At 39.6% G+C, this 23665-nt stretch overlaps 1 protein-coding gene across 4 annotated transcripts in view; it reads right to left on the reverse strand.

Annotated features, from left to right (window-relative positions):
• The window catches only part of LOC124711166 (protein diaphanous), a 372431-nt gene that overhangs the window by 16573 nt on the left and 332193 nt on the right, over window positions 1-23665 (reverse strand). For all 4 annotated transcript variants that reach the window (XM_047241082.1, XM_047241086.1, XM_047241083.1 and 1 more), the window contains exons 13-15: window positions 19902-19988; window positions 11527-11679; window positions 7095-7349 (exon numbers count right to left, since the gene is read on the reverse strand). In XM_047241082.1, coding sequence (XP_047097038.1) covers window positions 7095-7349; window positions 11527-11679; window positions 19902-19988 — 495 coding nt within the window. The remainder of the gene's footprint in view (window positions 1-7094; window positions 7350-11526; window positions 11680-19901; window positions 19989-23665) is intronic.

Here is a 23665-nt window from a genome sequence, read left to right on the forward strand (position 1 = left end):
GTGCAGGCAGGGAAATCAGGACATGCTCAGTGTAAAGACACTTCAGCTATAAAGAACAAGCAGTAAATTTTCAGAGTGTTCGGAATAAAGTTCCTGAATTTACTGCCCTCCAGGAAGCGTGTGGCGGGCAAATTATTCTCGGGACTGAGACCTGGCTGAACCCTGAGATAGGAAGTTCTGAAATATTTAGTGAGGGTTGGAATGTGTATCGGAAAGACAGATTAGACACCGTAGGAGGTGGTGTCTTCAATGCAGTTGACAAAAATATTGTGTCTACTGCAGTCGAAGTAGAGTGTGATTGTGAAGTTATCTGGACATTTTTAACAGGAGAAATAAAGTTAATTGTTGGGTGTTATTACCGGCCACCAGGTTCCACCGTGACAGTTCTAGAATCATTCAAAAGGAGTCTACACTCTGTATTGCAGAAGTACCCAGATCATGCTATATTAGTCGAAGGCGACTTCAACCTTCCTAGTATGGACTGAGATGTCTATGGATTCATTACAGGTGGTAGAGACAAGCCGTCGTGTGAATTACTTTTGAACACATTATCCGAAAACTGTCTTCAGCAGTGAAATAGACAGCCAACACGTAATGGAAATAGTTTAGATCTGGTAGCCACGAACAGACCAGACCTCGACGGTGTCAGTGTTGAGACAGGGATTAGTGATCATGATGTCATTATGACTATGGTTACGAAAGTTAGAAAGTCGGTCAAGAAGGCTAGGAGAGTATTATTACTATGTATGTGCTGAAAAAGTGAGTTACGGACGGAAAAAACCCACCATGGTTTAACAGAGCAATTCGGAGAATGCTCAGGAAGCAAAGACAGTTGCACTCATGGTACATGAAAGATCGGGAGAATGAGGACAGGCAAAAGTTCTGAGATTCGTGCTGCTGTAAAAAGAGCAATGCACAAAGCATTCAACCACTACCACCGTCATACCTTAGCAAAAGATCTTGCTGAAAACCCAAGAAAATTCTGGTCTTACGTAAAATCAGTAAGCGGGTCGAAGGCTTCCATCCAGTCACTCACTGATCAGTCTGGTCTGGCAACGGAAGACAGCAAAACAAAAGCTGAAATTTTAAATTTAGCATTTGAGAAATCTTTCACGCAGGAGGATCGTACAAACATACCGCCGTTTGAGTCTCGAACAGATTCCCGTATATAGGACATAGTGATAGACATCGCTGGGGTTGTGAAGCAGCTGAATGGGTTGAATATAAATAAATCGCCAGGTCCTGATGGGATTGCAATTCGGTTTCACAGAAAGTAATCTATTGCATTGGCACCCTACTTAGCTTGCATTTATCGCGAATTTCTTGCCCAACGTAAAGTCCCGAGTAACTGGAAAAAAGCGCAGGTGACGCCTGTATATAAGAAGGGTAGAAGGACGGATCCTCAAAATTACAGACCAATATCCTTAACACCGGTTTGTTGCAGGATTCTCGAACATATTCTCAGTTCGAATATAATGAATTTCCTTGAGACAGAGAAGTTGCTGTCCATGCATCAGCACGGCTTTAGAAAGCATCGCTCCTGCGAAACGCAGCTTGCCCTTTTTTCACACAATATCTTGGGAACCATGGATGAAGGGTCTCAGACGGATGCCATATTCCTTGACTTCTGGAAAGCGTTTGACTCAGTGCCCCACTGCAGACTCCTAACTAAGGTAAGAGTATATGGATTGGTTCCCAAGTATGTGAGTGGCCCGAAGACTTCTTAAGTAATAGAACCCAGTATGTTGTCCTCGATGGTGAGTGTTCATCAGAGGTGAGGGTATCATCTGGAGTGCCCCAGGGAAGTGTGGTAGGTCGGCTGCTGTTTTCTATCTACATAAATGATCTTTTGGATAGGGTGGATAGCAATGTGGGGCTGTTTGCTGATGATGATGTGGTGTACGGGAAGGTGTCGTCGTTGAGTGACTGTAGGAGGATACAAGATGACTTGGACAGGATTTGTGATTGGTATAAAGAATGGAAGCTAACTCTAAATATAGATAAATGTAAATTAATGCAGACGAATAGGAAAAAGAATCCCATAAAGTTTGAATACTCCATTAGTAGTGTAGTGCTCGACACAGTCACGTCGATTAAATATTTGGGCGTAACATTGCAGAGCGATATGAAGTGGGACAAGCAGCTGTGGGGAAGGCGGATAGTCGTCTTCGGTTCATTAGTAGAATTTTGGGAAGATGTGGTTCATCTGTAAAGGAGACCACTTATTAAATACTAATACGACCTATTCTTGAGTACTGCTCGAGCGTTTGGGATCCCTATCAGGTTGGATTGAGGGAGGACATAGAAGCAATTCAGAGGCGGGCTGCTGGATTTGTTACTGGTAGGTTTGATCATCACGCAAGTGTTACGGAAATAGTTCAGGAACTTTGGTGGGAGTCTCTAGAGGAAAGGAGGTGTTCTTTTCGTGAGTCGCTACTGAGGAAATTTAGAGAACCAGCATTTGAGGCTGATTGCAGTATAATTTTACTGCTGCCAACTTATATTTCGCAGGAGGACCACAAAGATAAGATAAGATAAGAGAGATTAGGGCTCGTACAGAGGCATATAGGCAGACATTTTTCCCTCGTTCTGTTTGGGAGTGGAATAGGGAGAGAAGATGCTAGTTGTGGTACGAGGTACCCTCCGCCACACACCGTATGGTGGATTGCGGAGTATGTATGTAGATGTAGATGTAGAATGTAATGTATGGTTAATGAGCAATTTTATTACCAATAAGATTTCCCCACTATGCTGTATCACAGGGATGTGCCAGGCCAGTGGATATAATGTACAGGGAACCATCTTTTCCTGCTCCCCCTCCATCCCCCTCTTTTCTTTTGGGGCAACAAATCAACGCAACCTGATGATAATTCGGGATGATGTGGAATCTTGTTGCGACTCTTAATATGAAATGTATCAATGTTGAAAGACAACAGTTTTGAACATTTCCTTTAAGCACCAGCTGGAACATTTAGTTTAACCAGAAACTGCAAAATTAAATTCTGTGACAATTCAAAAAGTATGTATTTTTTATGATGTAACAAGAATATACGAAGGAGAAATAAATGTAACAGAAGCAAAGATCATTTAAAGTTTTTAGATTCTAAGCTACTCCATGAAAAGCTCTAAAATCTACTGTATTGGTAAACATTTTTTCTATATGTGCATGGGTATGTCGGATGCCATTATTTGTGCCTCCTTTGGCTTGTGCAATGTATACTACACCAGGCATGTCCCTTTGCTCTCCTTAGGATTGAACTCATGTTTTTACTACATTAATATGGCCCACACATGGAGTTTTTCAACAAGAATTTAATTCTTTATGTTAGTGGCCCCAAATAAATCGACCAAAAAGGACAAATATAGCTCGATACTGGAAATAGTCAACAAAGTAATTAACACACAATTAAATCAAATGTTGAAAAGCAAGATATACCCATCCCTCCACTCCTCAATTGCATCTACTTCAGTGTTTCTTGAATTATCATCTCTTGTATTCTTTTGTCTGTCATTGGGACACACCTGCTTCTCAACTCCTATTCCTTTACTGTTGTATGGTTATTTAGAATCTTTAGTGTATATCTCCTCAGATCTTTGTTTATGGACATCTAGGGTTTCCATTTGTCACAATTTTTTGCAGGCCAGTTCCAACTTTCAACAAAATGTTCCAGTGTCGCATACTCTCTATGACGACAGCAAATGTCCGAGATTTTCATCCTACGCAGTGCGACATTTCTTCCTAACTGTAAACACAAGCTCTGATACAATGCTGGGTTCAAGTTTTGGAACGTTTGCATTACACTTCAGTCACACAAAAAAACTGAACTGTATTGATTGTCAGCTTGACACACAGTTCTTTCTGAAACCAGATGGTACTCCAATCTTGTGAATAACTGCATATGTTCTAACTTCGATGTAATGTACTACTGTACAGCAGTTTAACATTTCTAAAAGCTTGCAGTATTGACGCGAGTAAAATTTATCTTAGTGTTACCTGTGTTAACCGTGGGAAAACAGGTGCAAATTAAACAGTAAGAGGCAGCAAGAATTCCTATTTATTATAGGACTCAGTGAGAATGTTGAGTGTACAGTTTGTGGCACAAAATTTTGTGTTGGACACAAAGGATGCACCGACATATTAAGTCCAACAAACGACATGCACTGCAGCCCCTCTTAAAGAAAGGGGGGGGGGGGGGGGGGACTAAGGTAGTTTCAGAAATAGACAAGGAACTTTTGGCACAAGAAGCCACATTGTTTACCACACAGTGCCACACAATCAGCATTTAAGGCCCATGAAATGCAACACTGACACACATCAGTGTTCGACATGCGATTCTCAGGGTCACAGACAAAAACGAAACCAGCTATCATGAACATGACTGTGCAGTTTGCTATGGAACAAATAATGAAGGAACTGAAAGCAGCAAAGTTTATTTCAGTGATTATAAGATTCCTCCAGGCAAGTGAACTTCCAAGCCGGTTCCTTCAGTGGTTCCTTTGGTGTTGGAAGTCCAAAGCAACTGACTTTGTATGTCTTAGAGAAGCTGGAGAAGAGGTAGGACATCCTGCCGACGGACCCAGAGCATTGGGGTTTGGGTCAACAACAACGGGCAGCCAGGCCAAGGACTGTGGGGCGGTGGAAGTGGGCACAGGTACAACAGGGGTGAGAGAGGTGTTGGGCAGAGGCAGTGGTTACAGCTCCATAGGTCCCAACACTGTGATCCAGTCATCCACCCTCCAATGACCAGGGACAGAGGTCGTGCCGCTGTGTGGCTGAGGGTGAGAGGCATGGCTAGTTGTGACCATGGAGCCCACGGTCAGAGGTGGCAGTGGGGCCACCAGAGCCAACTGCAATTGCGGCCCTGGCCAGAATTGGTTGCTGTGGCAGTTCAGATGGCAAAGCCTAGTAATGACGTCACACAACTGAAGCTGTCTCTGGTGAATGTCAACTCCTTTGGTCGATACCAGTGCCTTGGACAAAGGCATGCCTGAACACAGCTGTGTGTGCTGTATGGAGAGCAGGAGGTCTAACAGGGTGTGATAATGGTGCCTACACAGTGTTTCAGCCATGATGAAATCACTGACGGGGACAGATTGATACATTGCTAGGAAACTGTACAGGGATATTGAAATCACTGACGGAGGCAGATCGATACATTGCTAGGAAACTGTACAGGGCCTCCTCAGTAGATGAGGTCTATATTGGAGGTGGAGTGGAAGGGAGCAGAGGCCAGGTGTTTGATGCCATTACAGCAACAGAGGACCTGAAACTGCGTCGATGGAAATTGTGGCCATCATCTGATACCAAGGGTGCATGGTACACTCTCAATAGTCAGTATCGTTGAGAGAGCACAGATCGTTGGAGGTGTGATAGTTGATGGTATCTGCACCACATAAGGAAATTCGAGAGGATATGCACTACCAGCATCCACATAGCTCTCTGAAACGGATTTGCAAATTCAAACTGGTACATTTGATTCAGGGAGCAGGCATGCCAGGAGTGGCATGTGGCCAGTAGACATGCTTCTAGGCCAATGCCTTCATGCAAGTCATCTCCACTGAGAAACATGTAGGAGTTAGAGGATTGGATGACGACCTAGCATTCCGAGTTCTCTGACATCAATGTTATGACATCCTTCATGGTGCTGAGTCAGTAGTGCAGTGTGAAATAATTGTGAAACGCCACATTGGCTTGGCTAGGAACATGCTATGGCCACCCATTCTGAACAGCAGACTAATTAAACTTCCTGCAGGACTGTGTCATAATTCTTTCCTGTCATTTGAGTTCCATGTTAGGTCAATAGGGAAGTGGCATTAAGCTTCTATTGGCATATTAGGTAGTTGGGCAAAAGTGGATTTCATAGTGGTACCCACTTAGAAACAACACCCAGCTTTGCTGTCTTTTCTACGAGCTTAGAACAATGACTAAATAACAAATTTCCAGTTAGTCATTACATGGAATTTGCTGCCATACAAATAAAATTTCTTGATCCCACAAATTATCCTAAAGCCTCCTCAGGTTGTGATAATTTAGCTCCAATCAAACAACGTTTTGGAGGTGAATGGCAACTCAGAGTCATCTGGCAATTTATGTGGCAAAATATGTCAGTTCCATGCTGGGATGCATATGCTGGACATGTCAATGGTTTGCGTGATATATATGGCATCAGACACAGTTCCATCTTGAGACTATCCTTAAAGCACTAAAAATTGGCTGACCACACAAATTTGATGTCCTCCTTGTGCAATGATAAAAATCACATTTGTTAGCCTCCCTTGAATGAACTTCCAGGGCAAATACACACCACTACAACATACTACTCAAAATTGAGTCTGTGCCTTCACCTACAGTGCAAAATGTGTGAATGTTTGTTTATATTTACATCAGAATCGTACGGGCAATACTGCTGTTAACTTCTCACCAGTGGTTTGGTCAGTTATGTAAAAATAGATTATCACCATCATCGTCATAGTTATTTATTGTTATTAAGCCTATTTTTACAGTAACTACCATGTCCTCATTTTTACTCATTTGTCATTAATTTTTGTCCATTATTTTGAAAATGTTTTTAATTTGGGTAAAAATAATAAAAGAAACCTATGTATGTCCCACCCTCACCGTTTCTTCCTCCTGCCCCTCCTCAAGCACTAGAAAATAGTTTTATAAAAATTCGAATCTCTTATGTTACACAGCATTGCCCAATTTGTTTTGAAAAGCAATTGTCATGTGTGTCTTGCCTTCACATTTTAATTAAGTTATCTTGCATTTTAACACCTTTTTGAATTTTTAAATGTCTGTTCCTATGTATTTTTCTTGCTCTACACAAGGATATAACTTCTGGATCCAATAATCTAAGATTTGAAAGTCTTTTGATTTGGGCTACATTACTTTAATAAATTAACAATTTAAATGCACAAGCAAAAGAAAGAGAAACACTAAAGAACAACAGTACAGTTCAAAAGTAGACAATAATTGTAATGATTATTACACTGTAAGTGTTAAAATGTTATTGAGAATATTATTTATCCCCTCCCCCCAAGAAAAAAACAAGAGCTATGTAAAAATGGTACATATGGTATACATGGAAGGATACACTCATAACTTCATTAAATTTGTCATCATCTGACTGAGGCACTTTACTATTGGACAAATCCGTTTCCAGATTCCTTATGCTTGTGTCCATTAGTCTCAGCGATTTCTGCAAGATCTCCACTGAGACACGAGCTGCTCTGTCAACATGTTCCATTTCCTCATTGAATGTGAGCAGCTCTGGGAACTTGTTCTCTATTATTGCAACAAGGTAATGGAGAAGAGTCATTTTGTTCTCCACGTCCTTTGTGCTCGTGAGCTGCAAAGAGAATGAAGATTCATTAATTGACCACAGATTTACAAACAAATTACAATTTAATGATTGTCTGCTTGTGTCTGTATGTGTGGATGGATATGTGCGTGTGTGCGAGTGTATACCTGTCCTTTTTTCCCCCTAAGGTAAGTCTTTCCGCTCCCGGGATTGGAATGACTCCTTACCCTCTCCCTTAAAACCCACTTCCTTTCGTCTTCCCCTCTCCTTCCCTCTTTCCTGATGAGGCAACAGTTTGTTGCGAAAGCTTGAGTTTTGTGTGTATGTTTGTGTTTGTTTGTGTGTCTATCGACCTGCCAGCGCTTTTGTTCGGTAAGTCACCTCATCTTTGTTTTTATATATAATTTACAATTTAATGATTCAGAAGAAACATTTAAATCACTAGTGACAGCTATTTCAGGTGATTTATGGCCATTTGTAATATCTTTTATGGTCAGCTATACTGTAAATTATACTACTGTTGGCTTCTTAAATGTCACATTTTTAATTCATGGTGTCATGTTGTAGTTAAAATCCTGGAGGACCATACAGATTTTTTTCTGGCATTCAATATGAATTCAACCCCTGGAGTCTTTTGCAAAAATGTTAGGTTCATCTTCGTTAAATACATGTAATTTCTCAGGAACAAGTCACTATGTAAATTTGGTACAAGGTACTGATTACTAAAACACAAGACAAGGTATTTGGTATAGTACAACCTTTGTCTTTGAACTGCAAGAAACTTCTTGCAAATCAATTTCTTCATCTGGAAAATTGACAAATTCATGCATAAAGGCAATTTTCAGTCAATGGAGGAATATTTTCAGATGGTAAAATGACACCAAAGTGCCATTCTTTGAAGTCTATGAAGACAACACAATGTACATAGATTTTGATGGAACAGAATCACCAACATTTTAGCAGAAGACTGATGGTGAGTATCTAGTCACTTTAAAAAAAAGCCTTAAGAATACAGTTTTCATTCACCATAAAATTCATGTGTTAATGATCTTCCATTTAATATACAACAAGCAGAATTAGTTCTTTTCGCAGATGACACCAGTAGTGTAATAAATCCCGAGATAAATACAGAGATACAAGAAATGGTAAACTAAGTTCTTAAATGTATCATTGACTGGTTCTCAGCAAATGGTCTCGTCCTCAATTTTACACAAAATATGCAGTTCTGCATGGCATATTACACCAATGATTATGTGTAACACAAGATGAGGAAATGATACATAGAGTAGAAACTACAAAATTCTTGTGTGTTCATATTGATGAGAATTTAAATAGGAAAAAGCAAATTTTGGAACTTCTAAAACAATTTAGTTCAGCCACCTTTGCCCTTAGAATCATTGCAAACCTTGGGAAGAGGCAAATCAGATAGTCAACAAATTTTGCATATTTTCATTCAATAATGTCATCTGGAATGTGTTCTAGAGTAACTCATCTTTAAGAAAGTAAGTCTTCATGGCACAAAAACATGCTGTAAGAATAATATGCGATGTTCACACACAATCATCCTGTAGACATCTGTTTAAAGAGTTTGGCATTCTGATTACAGCTTCACAGTATATTTATGAAGTTTGTTGTAAATAATCCACTACAGTTCAAAAGCATCAATGATATACATAACTACAATACCAGAAAGAAAAATGACATTCATTACTCCACATTAACATCTTTAACACAAAAAGGGGTTGCACAATGCTGCACCTAAAATTTTTGATCACTTGCCCAGTGATATAAATATCACTGGGCAAAGTAAAATTTCAAAATTAACTGAGAAAGTCTCTCCTTGACAACTCCTCCTGTTCTATGGAAGAAAACTTAAGAAACTTTCAGAGTGCAACCATATCTACAAACTGATAACTAACTAACTATATTGGCAACTATAGTAGCAAATCAAGGCAAACCTGAGAAACCGAATAAGTAGTCCCGTCAAGGAAGGAAAATTAATGGGAAAATTTCATGTAGTCGCAAATTTTTGTACAGTGGTAGGGTGAAGGAGGGTGGGAGGGAGTGCATCATGAAGAACATCCCAAAAATCCTCCCTTGTGGGATGGGAGATTGGGGAGGGGTATCACATAAAGGTTACTTTCTTTTAGGTATTTCTTGAATATCTCGAAAAGTGGGCATCTAGCAAAAATGTTTCCCCTCTAAAAAATTAAACTAAATTAAATTTTCTACAAAAAAAAAAAGGTTTCATTCAATTTTCTCTCTGGGACTAACAGTTTCCTCCGCATTGCAGGGAAAGGAAAAATTGCAGATTATTAAAAGTAATAATTTAATGGCATAAAATTGATGTTTGTTGTTAAATGAAGTGGGTTAAGAACAAATATTAAATGTGTGTATCACATCTTAGAGCAGTAGAACTGTATTAGGGAATAAACTATGTTCTGGGGTTGTAACAGGATGGAGGGAGTGGAGGTTAGAAGTGTGACGGAAGGTAGGTTGACGGGTTGTGGTCACGCACTTCCCTCCTTCATAGATCTGCAAAATAAAGAGCAAGCAGGCAATTCCCCATTCTCTCAACCGCATTACATCACAGAAAACAGCTACAGAGTATTTCACGAAGCTATATCAACCCTTCCACAGCTCGCCTTACGAATCACTGGCAACACAGGGTGCAGACAATCCCGGGAGAGAAGGTTGTTTATTTTCCATAAAGTTTATTAACACTACATTGAATACAGGTGTGGGTCACAAATAATACAAACTCAGGAAAAGCATAAGGACAGATTCTATGTAAATCCTTGCATACTGTTCTATACTGCTACCAGGGAAACTGATTCTTAGTCATCCTGCACAGCAGTTCTAGTGTTCTTCCAAGAAAGGCAACTTTCTCCACCACAACTGCTGCTGGCTTTTTCAGTTTACAGACAGACTATCTCCCAGCATTTCTAGTCAGTTCTGTAATATAGACAAAATAACTTCATGGAGTTCATGTTCATATAGTGGACTCATTTACAGTTTGTTAAGTGTGTGTGTAAGAAAGCTCAGCACCTGGAGTGGTCAATGTGCATTTGTATTATTACCAACTCATATCTGTATTCAATATAATGTTAACACACTTTGTAGAAAATAAAAAAAGGCCCCTCCCCCCATGGGAAATGTCCACACACTGCGTCACCAGTGATTAGTACGGCAAGCTGTGGAATGATCACTGTAACTTTGTGAAATACCCCGTAGTTGCATTTTGTGACGTAGTGCAATATGGAGACTGTGGAAGTGCACACCACAATCTGGCAACCTACCTTCCCCCACACTTCGAACCTCCATCCATGCCCTTCCATCCTGTTAATCTCAAAATACAATTTATCCATTAAGACTGTTCTACTGCACTTAGATGTGGAATGCACATTCAATATTTATTCTTAACCCACTTCATTTAACAATAAACATCAATTTTGTACCAATACAGAACTCTTAATAATCTACAATTTTTCTATCCACTTGAATGCGGAAACTATTTGTTCTGCGGAAACGATTTGTTCTAGAGAAAAAATGAATAGGCCCTTTTTGCAGAAAATTTAATGTAGTTTAATTTTTTACTGGGGAAACATTTTCAATAGATGCTGCAGATTTCAAGATATTAAAGAAAAACCAAAAAAGTGACCTTTACAGACTCAACAACTACACTTGCACCCCACCAGTCTGGATTTTTAATATATTTTTTCCCTAGTCACCATTTTTGGTCTGATCTAATGAAACACCTACCGAATCGTGAGGGTTGAATTTTTTTTAATGGTAACTAACATTATCTATGTTTCACCACTTTCAAAACAAAAGTGTTTACTGTTTAATCAAATATTTTGTTAAGTGCTAAACTTTGTTGGGAGTACTGGCTGATATCTGATAATGTTCAGTAGTAATAGTCTCAAAGCTTACAAACCAATGACAGCATGAAAAATAGTGTTTTTTAGTATAAATCTAATCTTTTCTGCAGCTGTCATGCAGGTCATGTATGTTTTGTTTAGCTATTACTACAAAATTCTTAAAATGCATTTGCAAATACTACCATACAATACTACTATTTTATATTGTACTTGTGATATACTATCTACCACTTAGTTTTAGCTCAAAAACTTACTTTTAGAAACAATAAGACAATGTACAACTATACCAAGACCAACAACAGGTTAGTCATATCTACAAGTCCTCAGAAAAGTTTATTACATACCTTAGGTAAGAAACTTATCTCAAAGCCAAAAGCAGGACCATTCTTTGTTCCACTGTTCATGTAGTTACCAATAAGGAGAATGAGTTCTAGTATTTGTGCAAATTTTTTGCTCTGTTTTATTTCCTCACATGCTGCTGTGGCTGCAACTATATCCTGTGAAGAAAAATTTCTTTACAGCTTTCTGAATCTCTGCTATGTTGGAACAGGTTTAAACTGACATTGAATTAAGTACTGGGGAAACATACAAACTGAGAGATGAACCGTTTCTAGTTACATGCCAAATTAAAACTTCAATTAAAACTTAATAAGGAAGAGTCCATTTACAATGCACTTAGCCATCTGAAATATGGAAAGTCTGACTTTTGATGTGAGGCTCAAGATGTTTTTGAGAATACTCAACGAAAGATTGATTGTTCTCACACCAGTGTCTACCAAAAAGACACATTTAAAATTACAAACAATAATCCAGAACTATTAGTTTTCCCCCAAGGGAAAAAAGGGATGGGCTAGGGAAGTTTAGAAAGACATAAGAGGTCACTCAAGTCACAGGATGAGAAAGTGAATCCCTCCTCCTTTCACTTTTAAAAGTGTATTTTAGTGGTACTGGAATTTTTCCTTAAATAAGACCTTGCAAGCCGTTGTGTCTCTTCGTGACTTACCAAATACAAATTTTAAGATGGTTTTTTAAAAACAGAAATGGTTCCAAGGATGTTTACAGACAGCAGACATACAATACAGTTAACAATACATTATATTTAAGCAATTTAATATGCATTTAAAATTGAGTTTACACTAACAGATAAAGTTAGCACAGCTGTCACCCTATTAACCTATAGTGATGGAAATGTACACACATGCTGAATTGTTCGTGATAACAGCTTCTCAGTTTTCAATGGTAGTTGCAGGTTCTTGTCTCAAACCTTTTGTGTCACACTGAAACATGTGATAGTGGGTCTACAACCGATTATATTGAGATAGGGAACCAATGGTCAGAAATGCATATTTACTGTGTTATGGACACACATAGCAGACACCACGTAACAATGTACCTCATGCTAATTGTTCGAAGTCACAACTGCAAATGGAAAAGGTGCTGGAAGTTCTGCCGCACTCACTCAAAAATCCCTGGTGTCTGTTGCATCAGGGACAGGCATATTGGACCCTAGCATGCAGGTCTTCATCTGTTTCTATGGGAGTTTCATAGAACAATTTCTTGATGTAACCCCAGAAGAAAAAGCCCAGAGGTGTGAGATCCAGCAATCACACTGGTCACGGGACACGACCTCCCCATCTGAACCAGTGAAGAGGGTATGTATTGTCCAGCTGGTCGCAGACATTAACATGGAACTGGACTGGTGCACCATCGTACTGAAACCACATTGTTTCATAAACAACAAGGAGTACAGTCTTCAAGAACTTCGGCAGAATATCTCATAGAAACACCAGGCAACAAGGACCATTCAAACAAGGATGTGTCAAATAAGATCCTGTTAGATGATCTTTGAGAATGATCGTCCGTACTTGACAAGACAATTGTTGCTGGTGGCCACCGATTGGGGTGGTCTGGGGACTGTCCTCACTCCACACACTGCTACTGAGGCTGTTGGAAACACCATCATGAGCAAACGAGACCTCACTCTTTAACAATATGAACTGTACCAAGTTTGACACTACAGCACTGAAGTGCATAATACACTAACAGAAGTGAATGCAGGGCTCAAAATGCACTGGTCCCAGTGCTTGCACACCATCTCCTCAAAGTTTTGTGTTCATACATGTCTCTGGCAGGAACTTCGTCAGCTCTCTCTGACGTAAAGCCCCTCTCTCATAAATTGGTGCATCTTTCAACTAGGAAAATGCGTTTTGGAAAGCGTTCTCTGTACATTCGTGCTGTTCCACAGGCAATACTCCTGCCAAACTGTACATTAAATGCATGTCTGCCAACTCTTGTGATTACACTTCATGCACTGTACACAGTAACACACCTCACTATTGACATATCAGAAGTTGCCTGATGCAACTGACAACTGACACCAGGGGTAGTGTCGTGTGTGCATCACAGGTTAATGTGCTGGCACAAAGCATCTGGTTGTCACAGTTATCATATTTTCAGGTTATTAGAGTGAAACTCTGGTACTTAACTACAAGAACCTTATACATTTCTACAGATGATATTCATGAGATACTGCAAACTGTTAAAATAAGTAAAGAACCATCACATCCACAAAAAAACCACACACACAGTGGCTACTGAAGTTAAAAGAGTATTGATTGAACAGTCCATGGATATACAGCTGGTCCATAGTGTCCAACGGGCACAATATTTTGGTGATGTTTAGGTGATCAGACATGTCACCATCGTCAAGGCTGTTGATGAACATAACTCCTGAGGGCCCACGGCCAACTTACATCCCCTCCCACCACAAGCCGATCTCTCTGCGGTCTGCAACCAAGAGCGTGCATCAGCAGTTGTGAAGGCGCTTGCATTGGCGCCTGTGATGGTGTTGACGTAGTTGCTCTGTCCACTCTGGTTTCCAGATCACTGTGTTAGCCAAGCATCATCATAATTAGACCCAGTGCTGGTTCCCATGCACTGGTGTGATTATAGCTGCAATCCCAACTGACAAGATTATCCCTGGTGCAAATTTCGATGGCTTCTGTAACAACACTGTCCCATTATTAGGAACTCTGCATTAAAATCCTGGGCGTTCGTACTCCACCACATTTCTCTGACAAACAATGCTCTGCAACCACTGATTTATTAGGTACATTAGTCAAGTATGCCGCTGGTGTTCTCAGCCTTTATCTTCAATGGTTCACACTGTGTGTCCAATATTTCTCTTGCCTCGCTGGCATTGAATCTGATACGCCTTCAGGAGTTCAGTTTGTCAATGCCCCTGATGATGGTGACATGTCTGGCTGCTGAAATATTTTGCCCACTGGACACTATGGACCGGCATTGCACAATGGACTGTTTGATCAACAAATATACCAGGAGAAACTGAAGAATTCAAGAATATTAATCATACAGTAAAATACATCTCTGCATATTTGTGGTTGCCAAAAACCTTATTTTCATATATTTAACAACTTCTTGTTAAACGTTAGTTTTCACGAGGATGTATTTCATTCTGCCTCCAAACTTTCAGGACAGATAGTTCAGTTTCTCTTCTGCTAAGTCTTCTTCACCTGCAGTACGCTCTGTTAGTAAACAGTTTGTATCAGGTCATCCTATGGCCTGTGACACTGAATGAGTTTACCTCAATAAGAAGTGAAGATGAAGTGAAGAAGAGAAACTGATGTTATTCAGAAATTGTTTTGTGAAGTGTGCAGTGAACACCCATAAGTGACTATTAGGAGACAAAAAAAGAAAAACTCCTTGGTGGAAGAACAGGGCTAAAAAGAAAGCAGCCAATGAGAAGCAAATGGCTTGGAGGGAGTGGATAGGCAGTAAAAGTACAGAAAATTAGCAAAAATATAAAGCAGCCAAAAATGCATCTAAAAAAGCACAAGAAGAGAAAAATAAGAACTGGAAAGTTTCACTGAAACTTCATAGGAGTGTGTTCAGGAAGCAAAAAGTTTTGTATTGATTAATTAAAAAAAGAACAGAGTAAAAGATAGAGAAAATATGAAATTTGTTAAATCAGAAACAGGGTGTACATTGACATGAAGAGATAATGCACTAGAAAGACTGAAAGACTGTCTCTCAAAATTGTCGAATGTTAAATATGGTGAGTTGGAAGATACAAAGGAAAAAGAAAGCACAATGTATGAAGAAGAAAGAAAGGAGATATCTATGTTAAAAATGGAGAAAACCACAATACAGAAGAGGAATGGTGAAAGCAGCAAGAGTGGATAAGGTGACCACAGGAATGGTGAAAGCAGCATGACCAATAGTGTTATGGTGGCTTTGTAGAGTATTTAGAATAATATGGAAGAGGAAAAATCCCAGAAGTGTGGGGAAAGAGTCAAATTATCACTTTTTATAACAAAAGTGATAAGAAGGAATGTAATAAATACAGACAGACAAACCTTCTTGTAGGCGTAGCCAAGATCTTTGGGAGAGTACTGGAAGAAAGGCTGCGGAGGAAATTAGGAGGAGAAATGGAAGGCACCTGATGGAGAAAAGATGGGAATTAAAGAAGACATGATGTTGACATTTATTGATATTGAGAAGCCTAAGACAGTGTGCCTAGACAGTTAGCCTGGAAAACATTAAGGGATAAACAAGTTAATAAAGTGGAAGTGCAAATGATCAAAGCTATGTACAAGAACTATGTTTGTAGAATAAAAATTAGTATAGGAGAAACGAAATGGTTTGAAGCTGACATGGGTCTAGGACAGCGGGATTGCTGTCCTCCATAATATTCACCATATTCATGGATAAAATTCATACAAGTGTTAAGCAGTAATTAAAAGGACTTATAATGGCAATGAAGTTGCTAACAGATGACATAGTGATATGGGGTGAGGATGAAATGGAAGTGCAAAGTCAAACAGAGGTACAGAACCAAGAGATAGAAAAATATGGGATAAGAGTAAGCACAGAAAAGAACAAAACAGTTGTGACAAGGAGAAGGAAGGAAGGGAAAAGATAAAACTGAATGACAAAATTTTGGAAGTGGTCAAAAGTTTCAAGAATTTATGAAGTGTAATTACAAATGACGGCAAGATAGCCAAAGAAATTATAAAAAAAAAACCACAAACACAACAAGAAAACAGCTTCTATCGGACTGTAGGCATTATTCTGTGGAACAGAGTGTCACAAAGAAATGTAAGAAAGTTCTATATTCACCTTATTATGAACCCTAGAGTATGCAGCTGGTAAATGGACAACAAAATGGAGCAAGAACAGAATATGGGCACAAGGCACGAAAATTTTAAGGCAGCAAGACAAGAAAGGATAGGATCAGAAATGATGAGACCAGGAAAAGGATAGGAATCTTGAAACTTCAGGACACGGTAGAAACAACAAAGTTGAAGTGGTATGGACAAAATTTGATAAAGAGAAGACAAAGTGGAAAAAGGGAGAAACAATAAAAAGCAATACAATAGGATACAAGAGATAAGGAACAGTCTATAAATAGAAAAAATAAAAGCGTATTATTCAGTATCTTTAACAGAGGAAACCGAAAAACCCCTTGCCCGTTGTCTTCAGTAAGCTTACCACACCACCGTACTGTTCCAGTTCCCCAGGTACGGTTAATGGGCTTCTTCCACTTCCTTGTGTACATGAATAACCTATCATTTCTAAATTTATTTGGGCTCTTCTTGTAGGCTCCAGCATTATTATATACCCTCAGCACCATAGTCTGGATGTGCTGATTCGGCATGAAAGGTATGTCTCGACTGCGGCTTTCTTCCTTACTTTACCTTGCTCATCTGAATGACGGGTCCCATGAATTTCATTTCTGATGCTTGAAGTCTTGATGACTCTCTCTTTGTGACAGTGCACATTTCAATACCATAGGTCAATATTAGTATGAAGTAGCTCAAGCATATCTCTGATTTTGCTTTTTCTGGAATCATGCAGTCCTATAGAAGTATCCTCATTTGTTGGTAGATTTCGGCAGCCTTTTGCACTCTGTTGGTAATCTGCTGTCTACTCTAATTATCTCCAGAGTGATGATACTTCCCAAGGTACAGAAAATCTCCCCCCCCCCCCCCCCCCACACACACACACACACACACACACACACACACACACTAGCTGTAGCTGGTGGTCTCCTAGTTTCACACTTGCAGAACGCCTATCTCTGTCGACTGCCATCACTACTGTCTTGGCCTCTCTGATGTGGATGTTGTATTCCTGGAACCGATTTCCATACACCAGAGAGTGTTCTGAACTTCCCCTTCTGTTTCATCCCATATCATGACATCATCAGCAAATGCAAGGAGTTCACAAAAGCTGTTCTTTATGTTCTTTTTAAATCAGCCAAAACAACAGTGAGGATGGTGCACTGCCTTGCTGTACACTCTTGGACTGAAACCATAAGATATTCCCTCTCCACCTTGTACACAGCTAGTAAAGTCCTTGAACAGCATCTGGATTTTCCTAATTGGTCCTTCAGGTACATTCCTTTATCTCAGGCACTCCCAGATTATCTCCCTTGCAATACTATCATATGCCTTTTTTACATCTAAGAACACAATTAACAGATTCTTCCTTTTCTCTCAATATTTTTCCATCAGCATGTTGGTACTGAAAATTAAACCCACAGTTGCTCTGTTATTTGTGAATGCATACTGCTTGCCTTCCAGCTGTGCTTTTATGATCGTTCTCAATCTTTGCTCAATAATCTATTAGAGTTTTCAACTGATGTGACAGAAGAGTTATTCCTTTACAATTAGTGGGCTTCCATCTGCTGCCTTTCTTAAACAGAGGAATTATAACACCCTTGCTCCGCTCTGCATGTATCTTGTTGACTTTCCACACTGCATCGAGTGTTCTGTGCAGCCACTGTATGTCCTCTACACATGCTGCCTTTACCATGCCTGCATTCATTTCATTTGGAGATTTGCCTTTGAGCATAGATTTGAAGGCTACCTCTGTTTGTGCCCAGGTGATGAGAGGCACCTCATTTCAGGTTCTATGTTATGTTCAACTGATTTATTTAACAATTGCTGGAAATGGCCCTTCAGAACTTCTCTAACGCCACTTTCTTTTCTAACAACATTTCCATTTTTATTCCTGGGTTCCTTTACGATATTCAGTAATTTCCTTTTACCTTTGATAACAATATATAAAAGTTTCTTATTGCCTCTGCTATCTTCCTCAAGTTTCTGAGTGACTGTCATGTTTTGTTTCTCTCTTCTCAGATTTCCAGTTTCTTATTTTGGTATATTTGTTCCAGGTCTCTGTTCTCTGATTGGTTTTCAGGAAGCTCTGGTTGCATTTTTTCTCAGTCCCTTTCTCTTCATTAAAGATTCCTTTCTCTATCACTATTCTCAATTATGCAAATGATCTCCAATATAAAGAATGGAGTTTCCAACACACACAATTAGATGATTATCAAAATTGTTAAAAGTAACAAACAATAGGAAATAATAGGATACATGCAAAAAAACATAACACAGAAATAGTAACAGCAGGTTATTTACTTTTAATTGAAGATAATCCAACACAACCCTAAGTTAATACAGACTAAAACAGCCAAACAGAAGTATTTTAAGGACTTCTGTGTTTTACAGCTCTAAATATACTCTTTGAGGTGATATTATCAACACACACTGATGAGCCAAAACACTATAAAAATGTGCTTAATAAATTGTTTGTCTGTCTTTGGAACGAAATCCATCACTGATGCTGCATATCAGGGATCCAACAGTTTGTTGGTAGGTTTGTGGAGGTATGTGGCATTAGATGTCTACGACCAAGTCATGTAATTCATGTAAATAACGGGCTGCTGACTTGTGTAAGCAGTGATCGCACCCAATAGTGACCCAGATGGGCTCCACAGTTTACATCAGGTGAATCTGTTTGCCAAGACATTAACACGAGTTCACTATAATGGTCCTCAAACCACTGTAGCACAGTTCTGGCTCCATGACCCTGATAATTATACTGCTGAAAGATGACATCGCCATGAAGGGATGCAGGTGGTTCGCGGCTATCGAGTGTCTTCGATTACTACCACAGGTCCCATGCAAGTGAAGGAAAATATCTCCCATAGCATAATACTTCTCCCACCACCCTGTGTCCACTGCACACTGTACTTTTCAAGTCGCTGTTCACTTTATGATAGTGTTTGTGGAGACAACGGTCAACCTAGTGTAGCAAAAATATGATTTACCCAAAGAGCAAACACATTTCCACTGATCAATGGTCATATCCCAATGATCCTGTGCCGACAGCAATCTTAACTGATGATGTCATTGGGTAAACATGAACACACAGGGGTGGTCTGCTGTGGAGCTTCATGTTCAATACTGTATGATGAACGGTGCCATCTGAAACACATGTGCATGCACCAGCATTGTGCTCTTTCAGCAGAGATTCCACAGTGTAGTTTCACTGTCCTCCTACCTCTTTCCAGAGATGCTCATGATAGTAGCAAGAGAACAATCAACCAGCTTTGCCACTTTTGAGATACTCATTCAAATGCACTGCGTAATAATAATATGCCCTTTGTCAGAGTAACTTATCTCAATGGATTTCCCCATTTGCAGCCCATATCTTCTCTAGGATAATCCCCCATCCATGTCCGCTCAGTTTACATACTATGTTATCACATCACATGCCCAAAATGCCACCAGGCAGCATCAAATGTCTTGGAGGGCAGTGGTCACAATGCTTTGGCTCATCAGTGTATTTAATTTAAGAATTTGTCTACACAATTTAAAAATGTATCTTGCATATACTTCTTAAAACTTACCGGTTTAATATCCTGCACCATTTCATTGTAATGCAATTTAAAGCTTAATGATTTCAGCCTTGGAAGAAGTCTTTTGACTTCTGCTATCTGTTGAAAAAAAGTTTTCAATTTAGTGTATCATGTTATACTTTAGATTAAATTCAGTTTTAACTTAAGTTAACACATTCAGTGCAAAAAAAATTTCTATTATAAGTATTTGAGTGGTGTCATATTTTTCCTCTCTCCATTTGTGTATTTATATCTCCTGCCCTCGAAAATATTGTGTAGAATACAAGCAATGAAATGAGTAAAGATAACTCCTTAGCTTATAGTGGGAGTAGTGACAGATGTAGAGGCGCAAACAAGAAACAAAGAGCTTGCAAAGTTGTGCCCACCACCCAAATACAAGCAGTACATTCCTCCTACAGTTCAACCAGTCAAGGTATCAATGGATACAAAAATGTGAGCGAGTCAAATGCACATCAGGCAACCAATTTTTGGGAAAGACTGGCAAGGATCTGACAAAATGGTTAAAGGAAATACAACAGATGGAGCGACATGAGACACCTTGCCAATGTCTACTTTCACAGGACCACAGTAGTTTGAGAATGCAGAAGAGATCAAGAGCTGTAAAAAATTTCCGGTGGAATATAATAAAAACATTTAGCAACAATCAGCAGTAGAGTCATATAGCCAAACAACAACTGAAGAACAAAATCCAACACCTACGGCAGATTACATAGCCATACGTACAAGTTTGTTTCAGCACAAACCACTTAATCTGTTATCCGGTGACCAATAGGTCCAAGCTTCTCTGAGATCATCATCAGCAAATGTTGGCCACTTAGTACAAAGACAAGACAAGGTAGACCAGATGGCCCAATATGAAACACCATAGCCCGGGGGTCAAATCCCAATTAATCCATGCTCATATTGGGTGTCACCAGTTGATTTACAGATAATTTAGAAGATATCTGGTAATCTATCAAGAACCGTGGGACAGCATCCAGACATGAAGTACTTGAATAATAGTAACTGAAACCAACAGCTGTACTGCAATTCAACGTCTTTTATTCAAAACATGCTAACAGTTTCGATGCTTCAGGCCCCAAGCGTAATCTGCCATAATCTTCATATATGGAACCCAGTTGGTTTTGGGAACACTGTACTCAACTTTATTGACTGCACACGCTGGCATAACATGCTTAATAGAGTTGTACTGTTTCCATTTGAAAACTTCACTAGTTTTTGTTATTGTGGTTCATACGTTTATGTCAGATTACACTTGGGAGTCTGAAGATGATGCATTTTGGAATCAAAACTGGTAGCACATTTTGAATAAACAATGACGGATTACAATACAGCTGTTGGTTTCTATTATTATTATTATTCTTCAAGTATTTCAGAAGGTAGTGCAGAGGATGTTGAAAAATTATATTCACCAATTAGAAAGACCTTTGCTTTCTTCGGCGGTCCTTCTGGAGAAGAATGTGGAACCTGAAATTTTTGTGTCAACTACTACTAGCGAAAACCACAGAAAGAACATACTATCCATTGCCAAGAACTGATGACATTGTGTATTATCGGAAGCGAGCAAAGTATTTATCCACTTTAAATATGTAGTCTGACTAGTGGCAAATTGACATTTGTGATGCTAACCAGGAAAAGAACTGCCTTCATAACATCTGAATCTCCAAGTTCAGTGTTATGCTGTTTGGTCTGCGCAAAGCTCCAGTCACCACTGAATGCAAAGGAGACTACTTGCTTTGACATTTTAAATGGACTATTTATCTTTGTTACCTGGATGACACTGTTGTTTTCTCAAAGACATTTGTCGAGATAAAGAGTTAACAACTGTGCTGAAGTGTCCCCCTGACATAGGTCTGAATCTTAGGAAAAAAACTGTTCGTTGTCCAAGAAATAAAAATCTTGGGGCACTTACTTAATGATACTGGAGACTGTCCTGATCCAGAACATAGGAGCCATAATAGATTTTCCAGCTAATTAGCATGTTTGTAATGTGAGATGCTTCCTCAAAATGTGCTCCTACTGCAGAGGTTTCCTGAAAGCATGGGCAGTACAGGAACACCTATAGGAAGATGCTAAATTTTCTTGGTACACTGAACAAAAAAGGTCTTTCCGTATCCTTCAGGACACAGACAACTTCGCAAGTTCATATACTTTCTGAAGAGAATTTCAACAGGAAACCGTGTAATGCAATTCTAGTGCCAGTCCAGGAAGGCACTAAAAGAGTGATTGCTCACCTTTCCCAAGTACCCTCCAAGTACGAGAAGAATTACTCTGTAATTGAAAAAGGGTCTTGCAGTTGTTTGAGCAATCAGTAAGTTCCAACCTTATTAAAAAAAAAGCAGATCATTCACTATTGTGACTGAACATCACTCATTTAGGTGGCCGTCAAGCCGGAGGGATCCATCAGGACAAATGACAAGATGAGCACTAAAACTATTGGAATATAACCCCACAATAGTACAAGAATGGACGGAAATGCAAGGACAGCAACTGCCTTTCACAGAATCCATTGGAAGAACATTACAGTACTGGAGATATCCCAGTCATCACTGCACTAACTAATGAGCATTGCAGCTGAACAAAGGAAAGAGCCTGCATTATTTAAGATCAAACAGCCCCCCCCCCATGAATCATGTACCTTGCCATAGGGAGGCTTGAGTGCCTCAGTGATACAGATAGCGATATCGTAGGTGCAACCACAATGGAGGGGTATCTGCTGAGAGGCCAGACAAATGTGTAGCTCCTGAAGAGGGGCAGCATCCTTATCAGTAGTTGCAGGGGCAACAGTGTGGATGGTTGACTGATCTGGCCTTGTAACATTAACCAAAACAGTCTTGCTCTGCTGGTACTGCGAACGGCTGAAAGCAAGGGGAAACTACAGCCGTAATTTTTCCCAAGGGCATGCAGCTTTACTATATGGTTAAATGATTATGGTGTCCTCTTGGGTAAAATGTTCCGGAGGTAATACAGTTCCCCATTCGGATCTCGGGGCGTGGACTACTCAGGAGGACGTCGTTATCATGAGAAACAAAACCGGTTTTCTGTGGATTGGAGGATGGAAAGTCAGATCCCTTAATCGGGCAGGTAGGTTAGAAAATTTAAAAAGGGAAATGGCTAGGTTAAAGTTAGATATAGTGGGATAGTGAAGTCCGGTGACAGGAGGAACAAGACTTCTGGTCAGGTGAATACAGGGCTACAAATACAAAATCAAATAGGGGTAATGCAGAAGCAGGTTTAATAATGAATCAAAAAATAGAAGTGCGGGTAAGCTACTATGAACAGCATAGTGAACGCATTATTGTAGCCAAGATAGACATGAAGCCCGCGTCTACCATAGTAGTACATGTTTATATGCCAACTATCGCTGCAGATGATGCGGAGAGATTGAAGAAATGTATGATGCAATAAAAGAAATTATGCAGATAGTTAAGGGAGACAAAAATTTAATAGTCCTGGGGGACTGGAAATTAATTGTTGGGAAAGGAAGAGAAGGAAAAGTAGTAAGAGAATATGGACTAGGGGTAAGGAATGCAAGAGGAAGCCGCATGGTAGAATTTTGCGCAGAGCATAAATTAATCATAGCCAACAATTGGTTTAAGTAATCATGAAAGAAGGTTATATACGTGGAAGAGGCCTGGAGACACGGGAAGATTTCAGATAAATTGTATTATGGTAAGACAGAAATTTAGGAACCAGGTTTTAAATTGTACGACACTTCCAGAGGCAGATGTGGACTCTGACCGCAGTTTATTGGT

The sequence above is a fragment of the Schistocerca piceifrons genome, chromosome 8 (genome assembly GCF_021461385.2).
Source record: "Schistocerca piceifrons isolate TAMUIC-IGC-003096 chromosome 8, iqSchPice1.1, whole genome shotgun sequence".
Taxonomy (NCBI): domain Eukaryota; kingdom Metazoa; phylum Arthropoda; class Insecta; order Orthoptera; family Acrididae; genus Schistocerca; species Schistocerca piceifrons.